The sequence below is a fragment of the Mus caroli genome, unplaced genomic scaffold (genome assembly GCF_978045245.1).
Source record: "Mus caroli unplaced genomic scaffold, Mus_caroli_1 scaffold_10, whole genome shotgun sequence".
Taxonomy (NCBI): Eukaryota; Metazoa; Chordata; class Mammalia; order Rodentia; family Muridae; genus Mus; species Mus caroli.
Window position 1 is genome coordinate 104153139 of NW_028227265.1, and position 22692 is coordinate 104175830.

Sequence of the window (22692 nt, forward strand, 5' to 3'; positions counted from 1 at the left end):
GTGCAGACTAGGAATGGCCGTGGTTTCTAAGGGGATGGCAAGTGTAAGCATCCACTGTGTGGGTTACATGTGTGGCTGATTTGAACACGTATAAACAACATCCTCAAGCCAGGGAAACTGAGGAGGCTACATGAGGATAATAAGGAGCATGGCTATCCTTTGAAATGCATGATGGGAAAGGTCTGCTTATGGCTTGAACAGTAAAGGTACTTGCTACCAAGCAGTGAGACAGGAGGGGGAAGTTAGATGAAGTAAGGATGTTTGAAGGTCAGTGACTCAGTGCATTTATCAAAACATATGGGTGATTCTGTGGTTTTATGTTTTCGAGACAGGATTTTTCCCTAACTGTCTTGGAACTCACTCTGTAGACCAGACTGGCCTCAAACTTAGAATATCCACCTCGTTCTGCCTCCCAAGTGCTGGGATTAAAGGCGTGTACCACTATACCCAGCAAAAATTATGTTTAAAAAAAAATTGTGTGTTTATGTGTGTGGATGTCAGGGGACACCTCTCGGGGGTCAGTTCTCTCCTACCATGTGGATTCCTGAGAGCAAACTCAGGTTGTCAGGCTTGGTGGCAAGCATCTTTACTTAGTGGGCAATCCTGTGGGCTGGGGATCTTTAGAAATATTTATGCCCAAGTAGAAATCTCATCCTAATGAAAAATCAATTAATGTATTTACCCTTTTGTCAACCATGTAGAAGAATTGGTTCGTTGCCAACAGATGCGCTCTCCAGTGTGCATGTGTGCATTTGCATGTAGTGGCAATAACGGAGAGTGTGTGTTCTGCTTTTCTGTGTATAATTGCTCATTTCCTTGTGTGTCCGGTGGAGTCATTCCTCTGTCGAGTGGTCACAATTGTTGCCACATACTTGTTCTCGTACTTTTAGCAGTGGCAAGAACCCTGGTGACAGAGAACACTGTCTCCTGAGATTTTCAGTCTTCCAGTCTTTATCATTATTCTTATTAGCTGATGAGGGCTGCTACAAATTGGATCTCTATTTTACCATTTCTAAAACTCTTTCATAATGTCTGTGAACGTTAACATAAATTTTATTTCAGTATCTAGTCAGCTTGAAAATATTACCATTCAAGATAGACAACTAATGGAGGATTTTTTTTTTTTAAATACAGTTTGGATGACGTCAATAACTGGATATCTAAGGCAATAGCTTCTCGAGAGACTGACCGTCTCATCAATTCTGTGAGTTATTCAAGTTTATATGTGTTGGCTGGGAGGTTTGCTAAATTTGAACTTGTAATTTTCTTTTTGTGAGCGTTATTATCCAGTTTAATACGTTTGATTGTATTGTACAAGGCCGGACTCTATGTCCTGAGTGTTTTACCCTTCTGATGAATCTAACCCACGGCCCGTGTGCCAGCATTCCCTGTATGCTTGCTTGCATGTTTGCTTTCCTCCCTCCTCCCTCCTCCCTCCTCCCTCCTCCCTCTCCCTCTCCCCCTCCCTCTCTGAGACAAGGTCACCACAGGTAGCTTAGGCTGACCTCTAACTTACTGTGTATATATAGCCAAGGATACTCTTGATCCCCCTCTTGTCCACCTCCTGTGTGCTGAGATTAGAGGCCTGTGCCGTCTTAGTTACTTAGGTGGTACTAAGAACCAAGCCTAAGGCCTTTAACAAGATAGGCAAGCACCTTCCCAACTGTCCCAGCCCACTCACATTTATTTTTTCATTATATTTTATTATTTATTTATTTATTATTTATGTGTTCGTAAGAGACATGTGGGTGTGAGTGTGTGTGTGTGCGTGTACATGTGCTATGGCCCGCACATAGAGCTCAGAAGATATTTGGGAGAAGATATTTTCCTTCCACCATAGGTTTTGGGAATCAAACCCACGTTGTGAGGCGTGTGCAGCTGGTACTTCAGGCTTGGCCATCTTGCTAGCCTCCAACCTGCTTCCCTAATATAAGGAGCAGCCTTGTTCTCAGGCTCTATGGAGGGCCCAGTCCCCTCTCTCAGTGAGGGTAGAAGTCTGGGCCGCCTTAAGATGTATAATCTCCACTCAGCAGGCAGCCCCGTTTGAAAATAAATGAATCAGAACATTAGTATTATAAGTAGAAATGTCGATGGCCATTGTAATAATTAAATATAATGTTACATTTTGACTTATAAAGTCTCTATAACATATTTGCTTCCACGTCTGTTCTGGACCACCCAAGAACCAGTTCATGTCTTATTTTTTTTTTCAGTTGTGGGGGGTGGGGGGGGCAGGCTGAACGCATGGTCTCTCATGTGGTAGCACGAACTCTGCCTTTGATTTACATCATCAGACCCAGAACCAGACCTGTGTCATTATCACGTGACTGCCAGCAAGATCAGCAAAGAACATAAAAATGCTAATAAAGTGGATAATGAATCCTCAGATGGGGTCCTTACAAAACCAAACTATTGTTCAAAAATTATTCCTCTCCATTCCAGTTTCTTTGGATTGTCAAATAATGAAATGTATTCCTTAATCCTATCAAACATCACCTCTTTCTCCCTTTGCTTGGAAGGAGCTAGGGTCTCCCAGCAGAGCAGACCCTCTTAGCGCTGATTACCAACCAGAAACACGGCGTTCTGCGAACCGTCTCCGATGTGTGGACACATTTAGGGGGTAAGAGGGGCTCAATGGTGGCCACAGGCCCTTGTTAGATTTTGCACCAAGCCCATTTCTAGCATAAGGCTTTTAATTTTCTAGGCTGGTGTAGTGTTGCACTCAGGAAGCCAAGGCGAAAGGCTTGCTTGGAATTGAAAGCCATCCTGGGATACCTAGCAAGACCCTTTCTAAAACAAAGTTAAAAACAAAACAGAAGGTAGTTGTTTTAGGATTGTCATGATAAGGGCCTGGAGTGTAAGTAAGCCACCTACCTAGCTTGCGTGCATCGCTGAGGTCATTCTCCAACACCACAAAAAGCAAACAAAAAAGCACTGAAACAAAAGGCAAGATCGGTGTGGTGCTGAGAGAGAAGAGGGAGGGAATGCAGCCAGAACCAGGTGGATAGTTTAGTAGTCTGGGCAAGTGGCTGTTTTTGGGACACACTCTGGTTCACTGTGTCAAGCAAGCAGCAGCAGTTTGGAAGGGACGCCAGCCCACAGCCACATCCGAGTGGGGAAGACTCACTTTCACCCTTTCCTCCTAGCACACCTGGAATAACAAGCCCTCTAACAGCAGCTCTGCCATCACGGGCTGTGGCTTGTCACGCTGTACTTCTGGTGGAAGGGCGAAGGCCAAACTCTGACAAAGCAGATTTGTGAATAACCAAAAATAAAACACTCAGTGTCTTTTCTCCCATCTGAGAGAGCCCCACAGTGCCTTCCCAGCATCGGGAGTCTTGGGTACCCTTTTGGATATGTGGGAGCCAGTGCAGGTGCTTGGATAAGCCGCCCCTATCCAAAAAGTTTGGAGCCAGAAGTATCTCAGATTTCAGAGTGCTGGAATATTAACCATGAGAGAGCTTGTGGGTGGGACCCAGGTCTAAACACAAACTTAGATTTCTTACTATGCGTGACCTGAAAGTGATTTTAGGCAGGATTTTTATAGTGCCTGTGGGGGTGTTTGTTTGTTTGTTTGTTTTTGTCTTGTGTTTTTTCTTTTGGGTGTGGGAGTGAGGCATTCTGGGATTTAAGGCTAGGCTGCACATGTGGTAAGTGAGCACGACTTCACCACCCACATATTTACTGTGAGCTGACATTTTCCACCCGTGGCTTCGTGGCCACACTTGGTATATTAGTGCATTTCAGGTTGCAGATGAAACCCACCACAGTCTACAGAATCAATAACCAACCTTGTAGTTCCCGGAGCCTCCACACCTCTAACAGGTCTTATCTGAACACTTAGAAATACTATGGAATGTGCTTTTAGTGGGTGTGCTTCACGGATGGAAGCCATCCACAGAGCCATTGAGTTAAATAACTCTCTCAGCCACTCAGTTGCTAAGCGGGAGAGGCAGGCTACTGTTGTAGGTGGGCCACTGAGCACAGCACGTTAGACCTCAGCATGCCAAGTGTTCTTCTCAGGTTAGCAGTCAACAATAGTCTGTTTAGAAGCTACTTTAACCGTATCTTGTTCTTTCCTGTCACCATTGACACGTGGAGATAAGAAGCTCATAGGTGAACAGAACATACATACTTAGGAAGCACCTATCGAGGCAGCAAGACTTGAGCTTGGAATCCTTAGCTGTGTGAGTCTCATGATTCTATGTCAGTAAACTCGAGGCATCTAAAATAATTACCACAAAGTTGTGTTACTGGAAACATGTTACTTTGTTTTCTGATCATAAAATTCAGTAATGTAGTATGAAGTTTTCTTTAAAATGGCTGTGTGTGGGGCTGGAGAGATGGCTCAGTGGTTAAGAGCACTGACTGCTCTTCCAGAGGTCCTGAGTTCAAATCCCAGCAACCACATGGTGGCTCATAACCACCCATAATGAGATCTGATGCCCTCTTCTGGTGTGTCTGAAGACAGCTACAGTGTACTTATATATAATAAATCAGTAAATCTTTTTTTTAAAAAATGTGTGGAGTTGGAACAATGGTTTACCATTGTGAATTCTCCCCTTCTACCATGTCAGGCTGGGGTCTTTAGTCATTTATTTATTTATTTGACTTTTTTTTTTTTTTTTTTTTTGGTTTTTTTGGTTTTTCAAGACAGGGTTTCTCTTTATAGCTCTGGCTGTCCTGGAGCTCACTTTGTAGACCAGGCTGGCCTCGAACTCAGAAATCCGCCTGCCTCTGCCTCCTGAGTGCTGGGATTAAAGGCGTGCGCCACCATGCCCGGCTGAGACTTTATTTTTTTATCTTTTTTTTTTTTTTCTTTTCGAGACAGGGTTTCTCTGTGTCGCCCTGGTTGTCCTGGAACTCACTCTGTAGACCAGGCTAGCCTCGAACTCAGAAATCCGCCTGCCTCTGCTTCCCAAGTGCTGGGATTAAAGGCCTGCACCACCACTGCCTGGTGGGGTCTTCTGTCTTACATTAAGTGCCTTCACCAGCTAAGCCACCCTGCCAGCCCCAGTATAAAATTTCCTTGACCTACTAAGATAAAAACGTAGACTCAGAGCATCGTGTTGTGTCCCTTCCTAGTGAGCACCAAGTAACCATACCTCGCCTTACAATTTTCTACTTGTGTCATTATCTGTCCTGTGGAGTCACATTAGCATGTGACACACCTTTGTGAAGTGTGTCTGTCCCTGACGACTGTCCTTACATCCCCCTCTCTTTGTCTGCCTTGCAGGTTAGCTCTCGTCCTCATGGTCTTTGTTAACTATGGGGGAGGAAAGTATTGGTACTTCAAACATTCAAGTTGGAACGGTAAGACACTTCCTGCAGGTAGTGTCCCCAGGGAACTGTAGATCAGCAGGAGACTGGGCACCCCCTGTGGGCATCCACCAGAGCCCTCCCAGCCTGCTTAGAACCACCCTGGCCTTACTCTGGGGCCCTTTGGTTTGGTCGAGGATCTAGAGCGATTCTCTCTAGTCACACGGCAGCCCTGGATTTTTCTGCTGTGAGACTGCGGGTCTCCACAGGGAATGTAAAGACTTGGTTTTACACAATCATTGGTACGGTCTAGATAGTAGAACTCCCGTATTCTGGGGAGTCTACCTACGTAAGACTTACAGTCTTTCTTGGGCTGCCACTTAGGAAGATTATTCTGAGTGGCACTCAGGAATAGCTCTGAGTCTGGGAGGGTAGTTGGCTGGACAGTGGTTATTTTAGAACCAGGAAAATGACATAAAATGCAGACATGGACTTTTGAGAAATTTTAGTTGTCTTTATCCTAACCAGACCACACCTGTGGAAGCCTCTAGAAGAGACTTTGACCACTGGGACCCAGATTCCATGTATTGATGATGGAGTCTGTAGCTGATGCAGCTAATACTCAGACCTGCAGTCCAGATGCTGATAGAACATGAACTGGTTTTAAGCATTTTTTTAAAACAAGAGTTATTGCTCCTTGAACTCTTGGCTACGGCCAAGTGTAAAACAAGATTCATCGGCTTGCAAAATGGCTCAACAGGTGAAGGTGCTTGCTGCCAGGCCTGACAACCTGAGTCCAATCCCCGAGACCCACATTGTGAAAGTGACTCCTGCAAGTTGTCCTCTCACCTCTACCCATGCTTCCCCACCCACAAATTAATTAACAAAGAAATTTAAAAGGAGAGTTCTATCTTCCATTCATACCTAGACATCAGATCCTTTCTTGTGTGGCTGGTTATTTCCAGGTAGGTTCCATGTTGGACATTCTGGTAGAAGACATGGAGTGTCTGGTGGAAGGAAAGAACAGGTTTTGATTAGTATTGCTGGAAGGTCACAAACTTGTCCACAGCTCTCTAGTTTTATTCTCCATGAATGGTTTATAGTCAGAAACCTCCCCGCACCTGGTCAGGCCCAGTGACTGTGTAGGGGCTCCTGTCTGCATATTGTACTCTGTAAATATTCAGTGTAATGTGCACATTGGGAACTGGGAAGTATTTATATTCTAGAGTCCTCTTTCTTACTGTTTGTTCTTGTGCTATTTTACAGGACTGACTGTGGCCGACCTCGTCTTCCCATGGTGAGCTGACAATACATTGTAAGGGTTATACACATTCGTGGTTAATGCCATCACCTATAATGCATTGGTACTGGATAACAGAAGGAGATAAAAGCCTTCTCCATGGAGTCCAGATTTGAACTCTCTACCTCAGTGCTCTGTGCCTTCCATCTCCTTGTCTGTCTGTTGTATGACTGCATTTCTGTCTGCGGGTGCTGTGTGCCACGCTAACAAGGGACTTTTCTCTGCATTTATTGAACAGAACAGAAAGCATCAGTGGGGAAGGAAGGGGACGCTTACAGAAATCTTTAACAGGATTTTCCAAGGGATTAAGTCACTGGCTCCACTTGATCCAGACAGCAAACAGCACTGTTTATCCACCAATATCTATCAAACTGGTTGCCTTCAACCTTCACGATAGACTTTTGGAAGTAGATCTCAATTTCTCTATCTGCTGCTTTCAGCAAATGATACACATGTGTTCTCCAGGCCAGGGAAATGGTAGAGTAATTTAAGATTAAATCTATGCATTAGCTTAGGTGGTACAGTCGATAACATGGAAATCCAAGGAAAGTCAGGTAGACTCATATTGTTCTCTTAAAGGCCGATGAATCAAGCAGGCTGCACACACAGCAGAATAGCAGTCATAAGTGACTTCAAGGTGTATTAGTAACCCTGGCAAAAGTTCCAGTCTCTTAGGGCCGTTTCTGGATCATCAGCCAGCACTGACTGTTGTGAAGCCCTACCGTAAGCTGTGTTACTGGGTGGTTCATACCCTTGACATCATGTTTACACATGCGTACATAAAAATGGTATCTCTGTGTCTGCGTGAGATTGAAACTAAGACCTTGTGCTTGCTAACCACGTGCTCTGCCACCAAACTGTCATCTCAGTCCCAAAGGTGAATGGTTCCATAGGGGAGAACAGCTTGTTAGAACAGATATGCTCTACTTGATGCTGAAATTCTACCACAAGCTCTGAAATTATAATCAGGTTCCATAAATCTCCTAAATATGTTTAAAACATGTCTCTTAAAAACAGGTACACCTGAGAATATGGGTACATATGTAGCAGGAAATGAGAGGTGTAAATAAAGCATCTTGGTAGTAGAGTGGACACACTCTCCACTCATGGATTCTTAGTCTTGCCAGGGCATATTTCCCATCTGAGGCACCACTTAGGTTCACACTGATGCTCTGAGCAACTTTGGTGCTCCATCACCAGAGACAGTTCCGGGACAGTGGTTGATATGTTGGGACTCTGGTGTTTTATTACTACCACAGGTCAAGGATCAGGGAAAGATTTTTTTTTTTTTGAGAGGAATTTGGTTAGGGCACTTTCTGTTTGCTCAGGATCTGGTAAGGACTTCAGCATGCTGTCTGCACGGCTCCTGTTACTGTCCTGTGAGCAGCTGACCCTGGAAGAGAAGCCAGAGGATGCTGGGAGGCAGCCAGAGCAAGCCACGCTTCCCTAATCCCTAGCCAGCAGCTAGGAAGACTCACTGTGGTGTGTCAGTTATTTTCTCCTCCCTGGGACAAAATATCTCTGTAGCTCAGGGGTGGGTAGCATCGGAGCAGGAGGCAGCTTGTTCACAGCAGGACCCAAAGCAGTGTCTCTGGGCAGGAATGGGGCTGCTCCAGACCTCTCGCCCTACCCTATACTCCTGTGATGGCCAAGTTGTTCCCTGTTTCCAAAAGGCCCGATGATCTCCTAAAACATCACCAAATGGGACTGACTATTGAACATGCAACCCTGTGGCCAGCTCACGTTCAGTTTTGGTTTTTGGGGGGAGACTTTGTGAATTTAAAGAAAGGAAAGAGAAATGTATGTGACTCCTACCAGATGGGGAGGGAGTGAAGGGGGGACTTTTTCTTCCAGGAGAAGGAATGAGTTTCTAAGAGATGGGATGTTTTCTTCCTGAAGGACTTCCTATGCTAGCACAACCCCCTTGCAGCCCAGTGTTCATAGCCTTCCTGTCACAGCTGCTGGGAAGGCTGTTCTTCGGAGTCCCGCCAAGTGTTAGCCAGTTTTCCCTCTACGACAGGACTCAAGATGCCCCGTCAAAACTCCCAGCCAACAGGGCTGTGTTTGTGCCCCTCCTGTATTATGAGCCTGACACGGTTTCACAAATTAGCTACAGTGGACAGATGGTGTGTCACCTCCCTCCTGTATTATAAAATATTAAGGATACATGTATAAATATTAGAAAATGGCCACCTACCAATAGCCTTTCTTTTTAGGTTTGTATTTATTATGGGAACTTCAATTTTCCTATCAATGACTTCTATTCTACAACGAGGATGTTCAAAACTCAAACTGCTGGGGAAGATTGTGTGGAGAAGCTTCGTGCTAATCTGTATAGGAGTTATCATTGTCAACCCCAATTATTGCCTTGGTCCATGTAAGTATCTCTGCCCTGTTGTTAGTATATGGTCAGGTTGGACTATGGAAAAGATTTGTTTTATATATTCATACACCACACACACACACACACACACACACACAGTGTTTGGGAGCAAACCCAGGCCCCTGCACACACTGAGCCCCACATGCCCTCCTCTGATGGAGTTCTTCCGACCCAGTCCCTCCCTGCAGGCCAATTATTAGGAGAGTATCCTTACCGCTTGTATATCATTGGCTACTGTACTTAGCTTGGCATTTTAGTACTGGGAGGTACTGTTGTGACTACTCCAGTTCCTGTGACATAAAGGTCACGCTGAGTGAGGTTGAAGTTCTGTTTCTGGGTTGTGTCCATGTGTTCAGGGACAGAGGGGGAAAAAGACCAGGTCACTGTTCTCATGCTCTGTCCCCTGGCCCTTCCGGTTCCACGGACCGCCAGTGTTTGCTGTTAGTTTAAGAATCTGTCCTGACCTGTGTGCTACTGAGAAGGGGACTTGGTCTTTGCCTCTGTGCTCCTCGGTGCCTCCAGGTGGAGAGCAGAGGTCATGAGCGCCTCACATTGCACCAATGGCTGACAGGGAAGGCAGCAGTCACCATCCTGGGGGCTTGACTTATCTTTGGCAAAGGAGAATAGATGCTTACACAGGAGCCAAATCCAGCCTCATCCTTACTAACAACAGTACGTGCCTTTACTAGAGGCCTAAGAGCTTAAGGTAAGGTTCTCAGCCTTCCTAAAGCTGCACCCATTCAATACGGTACCTCGAGTTACGATGACACCCACCATAAGATTATTTTCATTGCTACTTCATGGCTGTAATTTTGCTACTGTTATGAATCGTTCTGCAAATATGTGATATCGAGATGGTCTTAGGTGACCCCTGTGAAAGGGTTGTTTGACAACCCCCCCACCCCCCGCAAGGGGTTGTGACCGATAGGCTCACTGGCTTAGAGATCATTTTGATGGACTCCGTGTGAAGTGCTGTTCTTCTCAACCTTGGGGGAAGCCACTACAGGTTTGCTATAGGTTGTTCCCTCCTGGAGTACAGCTGTAGCCTGCTGTACAGGTGAAGAGTGGTTTGGGTTTGGTCTGAGTGTCTCTGGTGGACAGGAGGGTTTATCCATATTCCTAATAGCAAAGAGCCAGGACAGGATTCAATGCCACGGGGAGTCCTTGCTTTACTCCCCTTCCTGAGTGAAGTTGGCCGGCTGCTTGTTTGCAGAGGCCACTGTGTCCTCAAGCCACATGTGATAATTTACTTACAAGTGATAGAAAGAGTGTCTCCCCCTCAGGACACAGTCCTGTCTTGGGGTAAGATGCGTCCTGTTGGCTTAGCCTAAGGTGACCTGTGTCTTTGACAGTGTCTTGGGATAAAGTGCGGATCCCTGGTGTCCTGCAGCGGCTGGGAGTGACATACTTCGTGGTCGCTGTGTTGGAGTTCTTTTTCTGGAAGCCTGTGCCTGACAGTTGTGCCTTGGTGAGAGTCTGTGGAGGGAGGGGGGGGTGTGTAGCTGGAGGACAGCCTTGGGGGTCATTTGTTCGGTGCTGTTCACCTTCCTTTTGAGTTAGGGTCTCTCACTGGCCTGGAACTCTCTGGGTAGGCTAGGCTGCCTAGCCAGTGAGCCCTAGGGACCCTCCATTACAGGGGTCATTGGAATGGAACCATAGTTCCCTATTGATCCACCTGCCCGCTCATTCCCAGAAATCATTTTTTTAAACAACAGGACAATTCACGGTACAGTTTTCTGAATCCTTAGTTTGCATAGTTTGCGTAGTGTATCACTGCACTTCTGTCAGCAAAATGCTTTTTCCTGTCTCCATCAGTTGCTTCTTTTTGTTTGTTTTTTGAGACAGTGAAACAGGATCTCACTATGTACACTAGGCTAGGCTTGAACTCACAGAGTTCCACTTGCCTCTGCCTCCTGAGTGCTGAGATTGAAGGCATGCTTCACCTCACAGTACTCTTTTTTAGTTTTTTGGGTTTTTTTTTTTTTTTCTCTCTTGATACAGTACTAGGGACTAAACCCAAGGCCCTCGTGTAGCCTAGAGCAGCCGCAGACTCAGAATGTTGCTGAAGGTTGACTTTCAGCTCCCGATTCATCTGTTTCCACCTCTCAGGTGCCACTGTGCCTTGCATCGTAATATCAGTGTGTGTGTACGCATCTCCGTGTATACTTGTGTGTGCAGACGAGAACAGCCTTGGGTGCCATCCACGTTTTCTTGTTGAGATTGGGTCTGGGCACAGCCAAGTGGGCCAGGTTTGCTGGCCAGCGAGCTCAGAGATCTACACTGGGGTTATAGGCTCACAACACACACCGGCCTTCTTGTGTTTGTTCCGAGGGTTGGGTTGAGGTCCTCATGCTACCACTGAAAAAAATGACCCTGTGTGTTTCCCGACTGTGTTGGGCTGTTCATGACTGCCGTTCTTGCCTCTCACCCAGGAAAGCAGCTGCTTCTCTCTCCGAGACATCACGTCCAGCTGGCCCCAGTGGCTCACCATTCTGACGCTGGAAAGCATTTGGCTGGCTTTGACATTCTTTCTGCCTGTCCCTGGGTGCCCTACGTAAGTGACCCCTTGCCAGGTAATCCCTTTGTGTGCGTGCTCCTGTTTGTGTGTTAGAGGGGATGCATGTGTGTGCATGTGCATCTGAAGGCTCACAGTATCAGCTTTATTCTTTATTCCCCCCTCCTTTTTTTTGGAGACAGAATTGACAGAATTTGCCAAGTAGGTTGGCCAGGGAGTCCAAAGGATCCACCTGCTGATATTACAAATATGTACCACCATGCATGGTTTTTTTTTCATAATAAAAATATATTTATGTGTATGAGTGTTTTGCCTGCATGTATATCTGCATACCATGTGCTTGCAGGCCAGAAAGAGGTGCTGGGTCCCCTGGAACTGGAACCTCCACGTGGGTTCTGGGAATCTAATGCGCTCTCTCTCTCTCTCTCTCTCTCTGTCTCTGTCTGTCTCTCTCTGACTCTCTCTGTGTGTCCCTGTCTTAGGGCTTTACTGCTGTGAACAGACACCATAACCAAGGCAACTCTTATGGGGCTGGCTTACTGATTCATTATCATCAAGGCACAAACATGGCAGCATCCAGGCAGGCATGGTGCAGTAGATGCTGAGAGTTCTATATCTTCATCTGAAGGCTGCTAGTAGAATACTGACTTCCAGCTAGGATGAGGGTCTTAAAGCCCACACCCACAGTGATACATCCACTCCAACAGGGCCAGACCTTCTAGTAGTGCCACTCCCTGGGTGGAACATAAACAAACCATTACAGTCTCTCTCTGTCCCTTGCTTTCTTTCTGTCTCTGTCTCTCTCTGTGTTTTTCTGTGTGGATGTGTCTCTCTCTGTGTCTCTATCTCTCTCTCTCTGTCTCAATCTCTCTCTTTTTGTTTTTCCCCACATGGGTTCTGGGGAATCAAACTCAGGTCCTCATGGTTGCAAAGCAAACACTTTGCTGACTGAGCTACCCCCCAGTCATGATAGTTCCTTTCTGCGAGTCAGCAGTGAGGTTTAGAGCACTGAAGACGAGTTGTTTTTCACACTTTGTTGTCCTTTGAGGCTCTCTTTCCATTGAGAGGAGGGCAAGTTGTCTCAGCATCACTCTGAGTAGAAAGTAGAGCTGTGTCCCAGTGAGAACACTAAGTTCAGGGGCTGGGGCTGCTGGGGGCCTGTTTGTGTGTGAGGCTGTTTGAACCCTGCTTCGTGGACAGCCACTGCTCTGTGGTTCTGTCGTTTAAGTGTGTTTTTTTACTCCCCTAGTGGCTACCTTGGCCCTGGCGGTATAGGGGACTTGGGGAAGTATCCTCATTGTACTGGAGGAGCAGCTGCCTACATAGACCGCCTGCTCCTGGGAGACAGTCACCTGTACCAGCACCCGTCCTCCACCGTGCGTGAGCCTTTCCGTTACTGAGAACTGGGAAGTAGGGAAGTAGGAAGCTAGCTTTGTATTCTTTAAGGAAAAGGTGGTGTGAAATCACTCTTATTAGGGAAACTGGCTGCATTCATGCCTCGGATGTTCACTCCCTGTTGGCAGGTAAAGGCATTTCTGATTTCGGAGTGAAGTGTACCATATGAAACAAGCAGAGTTTTATTTAGCCCTTCAGGTTTCCAGGCCCAGACTCTGAGACAGGGACTCCAGTGCAGGATGCGCGGGGTATCCTCATGGATCCCTGTGAGGAGTGCAGCTGGGGCGTGGGGGTGTTGAACTGCACTGTGCTTAATCCCTGTGTCTCTGAGGAGGCATTCAGGAACTGATCTGTACTGGGTGAGGGGTGGGTCCCTTATGGTCCTTGTTGGAGGAGGGGTGGATTTAGGAAAGCAGACCAAGCCCCACACTGTCGTTTCTTTTGTTTTATGTTGTGGGATCCAGCTCAGGCCCAGGGAGCTGTACGCTCATAGTGTGTACCTGGCTTTACTCAAGGCCCCTGCATGAAGTATGTGACAGAAGCCTTTTGGCAGCATTTCTAGTAGCCTGCTGGGTATGACGGTTTCAGGCCTTGGAAAGGTTGAGGATCTGGGTGGTGCACTGTATACTCCCAAAGTTCTGGTCTCGTTTTTATATTAAAAAATACAAATGTTTTATTGTAACTGACTATGGTTTTTGTTTCATTTTGTTTGCATGTTAGCTCTTAAAATATGGGCCTCCTACATGCTAAGCATGCATGCTTCCACTGCCCCACCCCCTTTTCAAATGGATTGTTAGATGCTATTTGCCCAAGAAGGTTAGGTGCTGTTGCTGCTGCAGTGGGGTTCACGAAATCAGAAGCAGCACGCAGTCCCTGCCCTGTTAGGCATTTGCATTCGAGTTTGGTTAAATGTGGTCCAACACTGTCTGCCAGACGTGCTAATGTGGCCAGGCAGGGTCATGGCTTCCTTCTTACGATGCTTATAAATTGCCAGTGAATTTCTGCTGTAAAAGAAAAAAGAAAAAAAAGGAAGGAAGGAAGGAAGGAAAGAAAGAAGGAAGGAAAGAAGGAAGGAAGGGTGGGAGGTGGGGAGGGAGGGAGGGAAGTGGGGAGGGAGGGAGGGAAGTGGGGAGGGAGGGAGGGAGGGAGGGAGGGAGGGAGAAGGAAACCAGGAAGCGCCACTATTGGAGTGTATCCCGTCTTGCATTTCTTTTGTGTCCAGCGATTGACTGTCGGTCTCCTTCTCCATTTCCTCAAGGTGCTGTATCACACAGAGGTGGCCTACGACCCTGAAGGAGTCTTAGGGACTATCAACTCAATTGTGATGGCGTTTTTAGGAGTTCAGGTATCTGTTCATGTCCTCAGGATAACCCTTCAGACAGTTTGTGACAGCTGCTAACAGTGCTACAGTGCTAACAGCACTGTATTGAGGTAGTGCAAGGAGGCCATCTGCTGCCCTACGGGTCTGGTAAATTCTGTTTAGGATGGAGGGTATGCAAACTAGTGTGGGGTAGCTCAGCAATTCAAATGACTAGCTGGATCCTTGCATTCTGGAGACTAAATTCATACTAGTTGTGGATTTATTTTAGCCCAGCAATTTGTGGATAGTGAGTTCTATTAACGGTTACTTTATTTATTTATTTCTCTCTTTCTTTCTTTTTTCCTTTTGTTTTTTGAGGTAGAATTTCTCTGGGTAGCCTTGACTTTCCTAAAACTTGTTTTGTAGACCAGGCTGGCTTCAAATTCCTCAGGGATCCTCCTGCCTCTGCCTCCTGAGTGCTGGGATTAAAGGTATTGGGTCCAGGAATGGCATCACAAACCGCACGAACGCCGATCTCAGTCAGACAGGGATGGTTTATTGAGTATCTACCCCAGGACTGATCGGCCAGGGCCATGGTGCAGATTCAGGAACTGAACCATGACACTGAGTTAAGATTCTACAAGGCTTTTGAGCTCCAAATCCATAAACATCTGTGTTCACCAATCAGGATTCAGGGATAGGGGATTTCCTTTTGAACATGTCTTTGTTGACTACTTATCCTGCCTCCATTGCTTGGGGCATTCAACTGTGGCAGGGGACTTGCCTTGTCTAATATTCATGTTCTAATTTGCCTACCAGGATGGAACTTATCTAACATTTGTGTCTTTAATTACCCATGTACGAGTCACTTTCTGCCAAGTAGTGTGTCAATTCCCAGGGAGGTCTTAAGAACTTAAGCCACAAAATGGACATCTTATTCCAAACAGCTTCTTCTGTTGATGCAGGTGTCTCTCTAACGTTGGGTCCATCCCAGGGGCAGCCTATAAAGGCAAATATAATACAAGCTTATACATAGGTGCAGGAAGTGTTGCTGGGTGGTTGGCTCATGTTGGTTCTGGCCCAAGCTTATTGTAGATAAGTCTACTGACTTCTATGGTGATTAGTTTCCAAAGGCACAGGACGTGACAGAATATGTAGTCAACTTAAGCATGAAAAGTTTCCTGGTAGCCTAGCAGTGGTGGCATATGCCTTTAATCCCAGCACTTGGGAGGCAGAGGCAAGAGGATTTTTGAGTTCGAGGCCAGCCTGTTTTACAGAATGAGTTCCAGGACAGCCAGGGCTACACAGAGAAACCCTGTCTTGAAAAACAAAGAAGAAAGGAAGGAAGGAAGGAAGGAAGGAAGGAAGGAAGGAAGGAAGGAAGGAAGGAAGGAGGGAAAGGGAAAGGGAAAGGGAAAGGGAAAGGAAGAAAGAAAAAGAAGTTTCCTGGTAACAGCAGAAGCAACATAGTAACAATACAAAGTGGAAGGCTCAGACAGGTAACAGTTACCTAGGCCTTGACACAGGTGCTTGCCACCATGCCTGACAATGGCCACATTTCTAATTCCTGCACTTGGAAGGCTGAGGCAGGACGACTCAGAGTTTGAGACCAGACTGGGTCCCAGAACAAGACAAATGAAAACAGACACTATGAAAGAGTCCATGTGGAGTTTTCAGAATGTTTCAACATTGCTAACATGAAGGGGCCACCATACAACAAAACAGCAGAGATGGACTAACTCATAAACAGCAGAAGTTGCTTCTCAGGCCCCAGCTCAAAGTGCTGGCAGGTGCCTTTTCAGGCAGGGCTCCATCTCTGCTTCCCAGCATGTAGCCTGTGGAGGGACGAGCACTGTGCCACACGGGGTGGTGCTTGCAAGGCTGCAGATGCTGAACTCGCTGTCGCATCCCTTTGTAAGATCATAAGGTATATTCATAAGTGCAGAGATCCACACTGGTCCCAGAAGGACCAGACCTCTTTCCGGTCCCATCCCCTTCTGAGTTTTCCTTGTATGAACTTAGGAAAGACACAGACTTCCAGTCACAGCCAGCTATGTAAATGGATATAAAGCATGCTTGTCTTATGCCCCAAATCAAATCTGGTCACTCTTGGTGGCCCTCATGTGCACTTCTGTATGATTCAGCACGCTAGATGTCTTTATGCAAAGTTGTCCTTTCTGGCGTTTGAGTTTATTCTTTGAGGGAACAGTTGGAGAGTAGAAAGGCTTCTAGAGCAGGTGAGAGACCATTCTGTGATGGAGGGAGTATCCTGACCATGCAGGCAGCCATTGCAAGGAGCCTGTGGAGTACAGGATGTGGCTGGAGTATGACCAAGAGCCTCGCTTTTTAATTTTACTCGATTTAAAATTTAAATGGCCACACATAGCTAGTGGTGGTCCTATTAAATTGTATAGACCTCAAATGTGTACAGTTAGGGAATTAAATAATTTTCCACTAATGGGTTGACACCCTGCCTCTATTCCTGTGGTGCTTAGATTCTGTTTTTATATATACACCTTCTCTCTACACACACACTAGGCAAACCTCAGCCTGCTAGAGCGGTTGGGTTAGCGTGGAAAAGTTTAGGTACAGGCTCACAGCTACACTGTGTGGATTTGTGTCTAGCTCTCATGTGCAGGCTGGGTGACGCTTGCTGTGTCTAATTCCAGGGGTGTTATGAGGATGAAATATGTTAATTTATACAAAACCCCAAGAACTAGCACATAGGTAGCACTTGTACATTTCAGCTACTGTTACAAATGATTAACACTGTATCCTTTGATACTTTCAAAGTTTGACTCTAGTTCAGAGAGTTTTGTGCAGTGCCCTGTCTGAGGTTTTAAGTTTCCCCTGCACCCAGTTCCGTTTTGCTCCTATGCATCTTGGGTAGTGCGGCCAGACCAGATACTTTGTAGCCAAGCTAGTCTGACCTAGTTTCTTGTCACCTAAATGGGTGTTACTTTTAGTTTCCATCCTGTTGCTGTGATAAAACACCCTGTGGGAAAGTGATTTAGGGGAGGAAAGGGTGGTTTCACTGGTAGGTCACAGCCCTTCATTGAGGGGAGTGAGGGTTGGCAGGAAAGCAGCAACTTAAAGCAAAAGCCCTGCAGGAAGGAGGGCTGCCCGCTGCCTGCTGCCCGCTGCCTTACTTGTGCTCACGTGTGCCTGCTGCCTCACATGTACTCAGGCAGCTCTTCTATACATCCAGGAGCACTGACCCAGGGATAGCGCTGCTCACAGTGGGCTCTTGGGCTCCCCAAAACCTCTGAGAGAAAGCCCCTGATCTGAGTGAGACCTGCTGAGCCCCCTACCAGCCCCATTATTTCATTTCTCAGCCTACTGTAGCACTCTTGTGCTTTAACAAGTTTCTGTGTGTGCTTTCTCCTTCGCGCGGAACGTCCTGCCTGCTCTAATGCTCTGTCTCCACCAGGGCACAGGAGTCAATTTGCATTCCTCCTTATATCCCCAGAGTCTAGAACGTGTACTTAGTAAATAACTCTTGTGTGCTAGATGGTCAAGTCGATGAAAATAGAAACAAGAATTCACTCTCTAGGTGACTCTCTTGGTCATATTGTTTTCTTCCCCAGGCAGGAAAAATACTGCTGTATTACAAGGATCAGATGAAAGCCATCCTGACCCGATTCGCCGCCTGGTGCTGTATCCTTGTAAGTAGCCATCCTTCTTTACTCTGATTGCTATTCTTTTTTTTGTTTTGTTTTGTTTTTTTGAGACAGGGTTTCTCTGTATAGCCCTGGCTGTCCTGGAACTCACTCTGTAGACCGGGCTGGCCTCAAACTCAGAAATCTGCCTGCCTCTGCCTCCCAAGTGCTGGGATTAAAGGCGTGCACCACCACGCCCAGTCCAACTGCTATTCTTTTTTTTTTTAAAGATTTATTTATTTATTATATGTAAGTATACTGTAGCTGTCCCGATACTCCAGAAGAGGGCATCAGATTTCGTTACGGATGGTTGTGAGACACCATGTGGTTGCTGGGATTTGAACTCGGGACCTTCAAAAGAGCAGTCTGTGCTCTTAACCACTGAGCCATCTTATCAGCCCCCGATTGCTATTCTTAAAGCCAACACTTGTTTAAGAAGAAATGAAGTGTTGAGCAGTCGCTGGCTCGGCATGACGAGGAACAGTTGTCTTGAATAACAGGGTTCACAGACTAACATCTTTAAAAATGATTTCTATTTCCTGAGCCTGGACCCCAGAGCCTGGTGTGTGCCAAGTAACACACTGTACCACCAAGCTTCGCTCCTAGTCCCAAGGAGGACAACATCTTTATATCTAAATTCTCAGGCTTAGTTTCTTAGAAAACTATATTACATAAATAAATAGCATAGTGTTTGATATCAAACACTTGAATGACGATTGCTGGAGAAAATGTGTAAGGGAGCCGAGTGTGGTGGCGCACACTTTTAATCCCAGCACTTGGGAGGCAGGGGCAGCCTGGTCTATAGGACAGACAAGGATACACAGAGAAACCCTGTCTCTGGAAACAAAACAGGGGGAGGGGTAAAGAATGCTCTATGTGGGACTCATTATCAGAAAGACTAGACAGGGGATAAGGTTGTAGCTCAATAGAGGGCTTAGCATGCATGAAGCCCTGGGGCCTCAGGAAGCCTGGGTGTGGTGACAGGTGTCGGCAATGAGAAGGTGGAAGCAAGGGGATCCACGAGCCCTTGGCTACATAGTGAGCTTGAGGATAGCCTGGGATGTGTGAGACCCTGTCTCAAAAACAGAAGAGAAACTAAGACTGGAAACAGCCAGGCAAGCGGTGGTTTTAAAAGCAGGAGCATCCCATTAAGAACATGCTGTGCACCTGCCTGCCTGCCTGCCTGCCTGCCTGCGCCTGCCTGCCTGCCTGCCTGCCTGCGCCTGCCTGCCTGCCTGCCTGCCTGCCTGCGCCTGCCTGCCTGCCTGCCTGCCTGCCTGCTTGCGCCTGCCTGCGCCTGCCTGCCTGCCTGCCTGCCTGCGCCTGCCTGCCTGCCTGCCTGCCTGCCTGCCTGCCTGCCTGCCTGCCTGCCTGCCTGCCTGCGCCTGCCTGCCTGCCTGCCTGCCTGCCTGTGCCTGCCTGCCTGCCTGTTCTCCCCAGCCTTTCAGAGTCACCATAGGAGTCACTGTAACTCATCGCTTATGGTCTCTAACTCAGGAAACACTGGGAAATGTTTTTGGATAATGTATTAGTTATACATCTTACAACAGGTGTCAAGTTAAAAGAACAAAATCAAAGGTGATTTTTTTCAATCCTCCCTAAGCAGTTTTTGTTTTTGTTTTTTTTTTTTTTTTTGTCTTAAGCGCATTGAGATTGTAATATACATTTTTAACATGCTTCTTTCCTTCATAGGGGCTTATTTCTATTGTGTTGACAAAAGTGTCTGCAAATGAAGGTTTTATTCCAATAAACAAGAATCTCTGGTAAGTATGGCAGAGGGTGCCGTGTTCCTGTTGGCCCTCATGTTGAAACCGGGTGTTCCCAGGAGTGTGACAGCTCTCCCTCGCTCTTCTTCCTGTAGGTCCATCTCGTATGTCACCACGCTGGGCTGCTTCGCCTTCTTCATCCTCCTCATTCTCTACCCAGTTGTGGATGTGAGGGGCCTGTGGACGGGAGCCCCCTTCTTCTATCCAGGTGAGTTAGCTGTCGGCAGAGGACTGGGCTTCCTTAGAGCTGAAGCTCTGTCTAGAGACACATTTCCAGGAAGCAAGCTGAGGAAGAAACCAGCAGGGGCTGGGGCACCCAGCTCACAGGAGGTTACTGGCCTGTCCCAAAGCCCTCTACCCCATTGTCACACGTTTAGTCCCTAGAGTCAGTAAATACACTCTGCTTATATTCGGGCAGTATAAAATGGTGAAGTGCTGGATGTGATCCAGGACAACAGATTGCTTTTAATAAGAAATATGATTGTGCCTCGTGTGTGTGTGTGTGTGTGTATGCGCTTGCATGTGTATATGTGTATATATGTGTATATGTGGTGTGTGTGCATGTCCATGTGTGAGTGTGTGTGTGTGCATGTTTGTGAATGTATATTGAATGTGCCTGTGTATGTGTGTATATGCATGTGTGTGCATATGCATGAGTGTGTGCATGTATGTATATGTGTATGTATATGTGTGTGTGCATGTATATATGTGAGTATGTATGTATATGTGTGAGTGTGTGTATGAATGTGTGCGCATGGTGTGTATGTGTGATACGTGCACATGTGTGCACATGCTGGAGTACAACTTACAGAAGTCAGTTCTCTCCACCAAGAGGGTCCTTGGGGTAGAATTGAGGTCAGCAGGCTTGGTGGCAAACCTCTTTACCTCCTGAGCGAGCTGACGCTCCTACTTCCTACAAATTTACAACTGACTTCACAGCCAAGCTCTGCCTCATGCATGTGGGGCAGTGGGGAATAATGCAAGTGCATGTTTCATGCTATTTATTGGATTCATGTCAGGAATTCTATGAATGATCTGGAAACCCTCATTCTGCTCTCTCTAAGGGATGAACTCCATCCTGGTGTATGTTGGCCACGAGGTGTTTGAGAACTACTTCCCCTTCCAGTGGAAGCTGGCGGATGAGCAGTCACACAAAGAGCATCTCATTCAGAACATAGTCGCCACGGCTCTCTGGGTGCTCATTGCCTACGTTCTCTATAAAAAGAAGCTGTTTTGGAAAATCTGACAGCACCCGCTGAAATACATAGCTAGAGGAGTCCAGAGGGCCTGGGAGAAGAGCGGCGACAGCCTCCCTCACAGAGGGGATTGCTTCCGGATGCTGTGTCCAAACCGATTTGCTTAGACATCAGAAAGTTGCCTGTGTCTTTCTGACTCACATATTTACGCATCTGAAATGCCATGCTCTCCGCTTTCTCCATTTTGTATGAAATTGCTATATTTGGAACACGTGTGGAAATCTTGTTTAACTTCTCAGAGATTTACTCTGGACATTTTATTTTGCCTCTGTGAAAGAGGCCGAGGTTGGTAGACTGTGCTTGATTCAGAGAGAACCCATTCCAAGCTTGGACAGCACCTGGGGTTTGGTCCCTGGCATCGCAAACAAGCAAACAACAAAAAGAACCAAGTCTTAGTTCCTGAAAACTGCCTTTCCACGTGTATGCGCATGCCGACCGTACCACCGTGGTTTCATGGTGACAGACTATAAAGCTTTTTGAATGGACTGTGTCATGTTGTCTGATTTTATTTATTTATTTTTTATAGCATGAACTTTATTGTCTCTAGAAAGCCAAAGTGATTTTCCTTGTCCACTTTCACGGCTTTGATGGCCCCACAAAATGCATCATCTAAAGCTACTCACTTCTTTCCTCACTTGGAAGAAAGCTGAAATATAGATTTTGTTATTGCAAACCACTCTCGTTACAGCTCTGTCTATCTGTCTGTGCTGGCATGTCTCTGGATGATACCTAGGCATCTCTAGGTACCCAGAGATGTAGCCCTGGGAAGAAGAATGTATGTTCTTTGATGGGTCCTCCGGAGCTGTCTCCTAGGTAAGGTGTGGGGCCATCCCCTGGCCTGTCAGAGCTTTGGTTCCCTCATCTGTGGAAGGAAAGGAACAGGGATGCTCCCTCCTCTCTCAGGGTTTGGATGTGGTAAGGTGGGACCCATGAGCAGCTTCTGTGTGATCTCACAGAAAACCCTGGGAAACCAATCATCGCAAAACCTCTCTGCATCCAAGTGAACCCCACCAATGGCTGTCCGTGGTTTCTTAGGGATGGAAGCGATGGCTGTGCGTACAGACGCCCTCCTGGAGATTTCCCAGGAGAATTGCTTTTTTTTTTTTTTTTCGAGACAGGGTTTCTCTGTATAGCCCTGGTTGTCCTGGAACCAGGCTGGCCTCGAACTCAGAAATCCGCCTGCCTCTGCCTCCCAAGTGCTGGGATTAAAGGCGTGCGCCACCATGCCCGGTGAGAATTGCATTTTAAAGAAGCACAATGGGGTTTGTCTTAGTCAGGGTTCATATTCTGCACAAACATCATGACCAAGAAGCAGTTGGCGAGGAAAGGGTTTATTCGGCTTACACTTACACACTGCTGTTCATCACCAAAGGAAGTCAGGACTGGAACTCAAGCAGGTCAGAAAGCAGGAGTTGATGCAGAGGCCATAGAAGGATGTTCTTTACTGGCTTGTTTCCCCTGGCTTGCTCAGCCTGCTCTCTTATAGAACCCAAGACTACCAGCCCAGAGATGGTCCCACCCACAAGGGGCCTTTCCCCCTTGATCACTAATTGAGAAAATGACCCACAGCTGGTTCTCATGGAGGCATTTCCTCAACTGAAGCTCCTTTCTCTGTGATAACCCCAGCCTGTGTCAAATTGACACACAAAGCTAGCCAGTACAGGGTTGTACTTCAGGCCATTCTTCTGTGGTGACCTGGGCACATTAGAATCATGTGTGAAGACAAGGCTGTCCACTTTCTCCATACCTATTCAACATTGTACTTGAAGTCCTAGCCAGAGCAATTCGACAACAAAAGGAGATCAAAGGGATACAAATTGGAAAAGATGAAGTCAAAATATCACTCTTTGCAGATGATA

General features: G+C 46.7%; 1 protein-coding gene across 1 annotated transcript in view; it reads left to right on the top strand.

Moving 5' to 3' along the window:
* The window catches only part of Hgsnat (heparan-alpha-glucosaminide N-acetyltransferase), a 31086-nt gene extending 9768 nt beyond the window's left edge, over positions 1–21318 (top strand). The window contains exons 6-18 of the mRNA XM_021170698.3: positions 1135–1204; positions 2520–2620; positions 5237–5313; positions 6526–6556; positions 8776–8936; positions 10295–10410; positions 11375–11496; positions 12707–12833; positions 14111–14197; positions 17740–17817; positions 19504–19574; positions 19673–19785; positions 20642–21318. Of these exons, the coding sequence (XP_021026357.1) occupies positions 1135–1204; positions 2520–2620; positions 5237–5313; positions 6526–6556; positions 8776–8936; positions 10295–10410; positions 11375–11496; positions 12707–12833; positions 14111–14197; positions 17740–17817; positions 19504–19574; positions 19673–19785; positions 20642–20823 (1336 nt within the window). The 3' untranslated portion in view covers positions 20824–21318. The remainder of the gene's footprint in view (positions 1–1134; positions 1205–2519; positions 2621–5236; positions 5314–6525; positions 6557–8775; positions 8937–10294; positions 10411–11374; positions 11497–12706; positions 12834–14110; positions 14198–17739; positions 17818–19503; positions 19575–19672; positions 19786–20641) is intronic.
* Positions 21319–22692: the final 1374 nt, after the last annotated feature.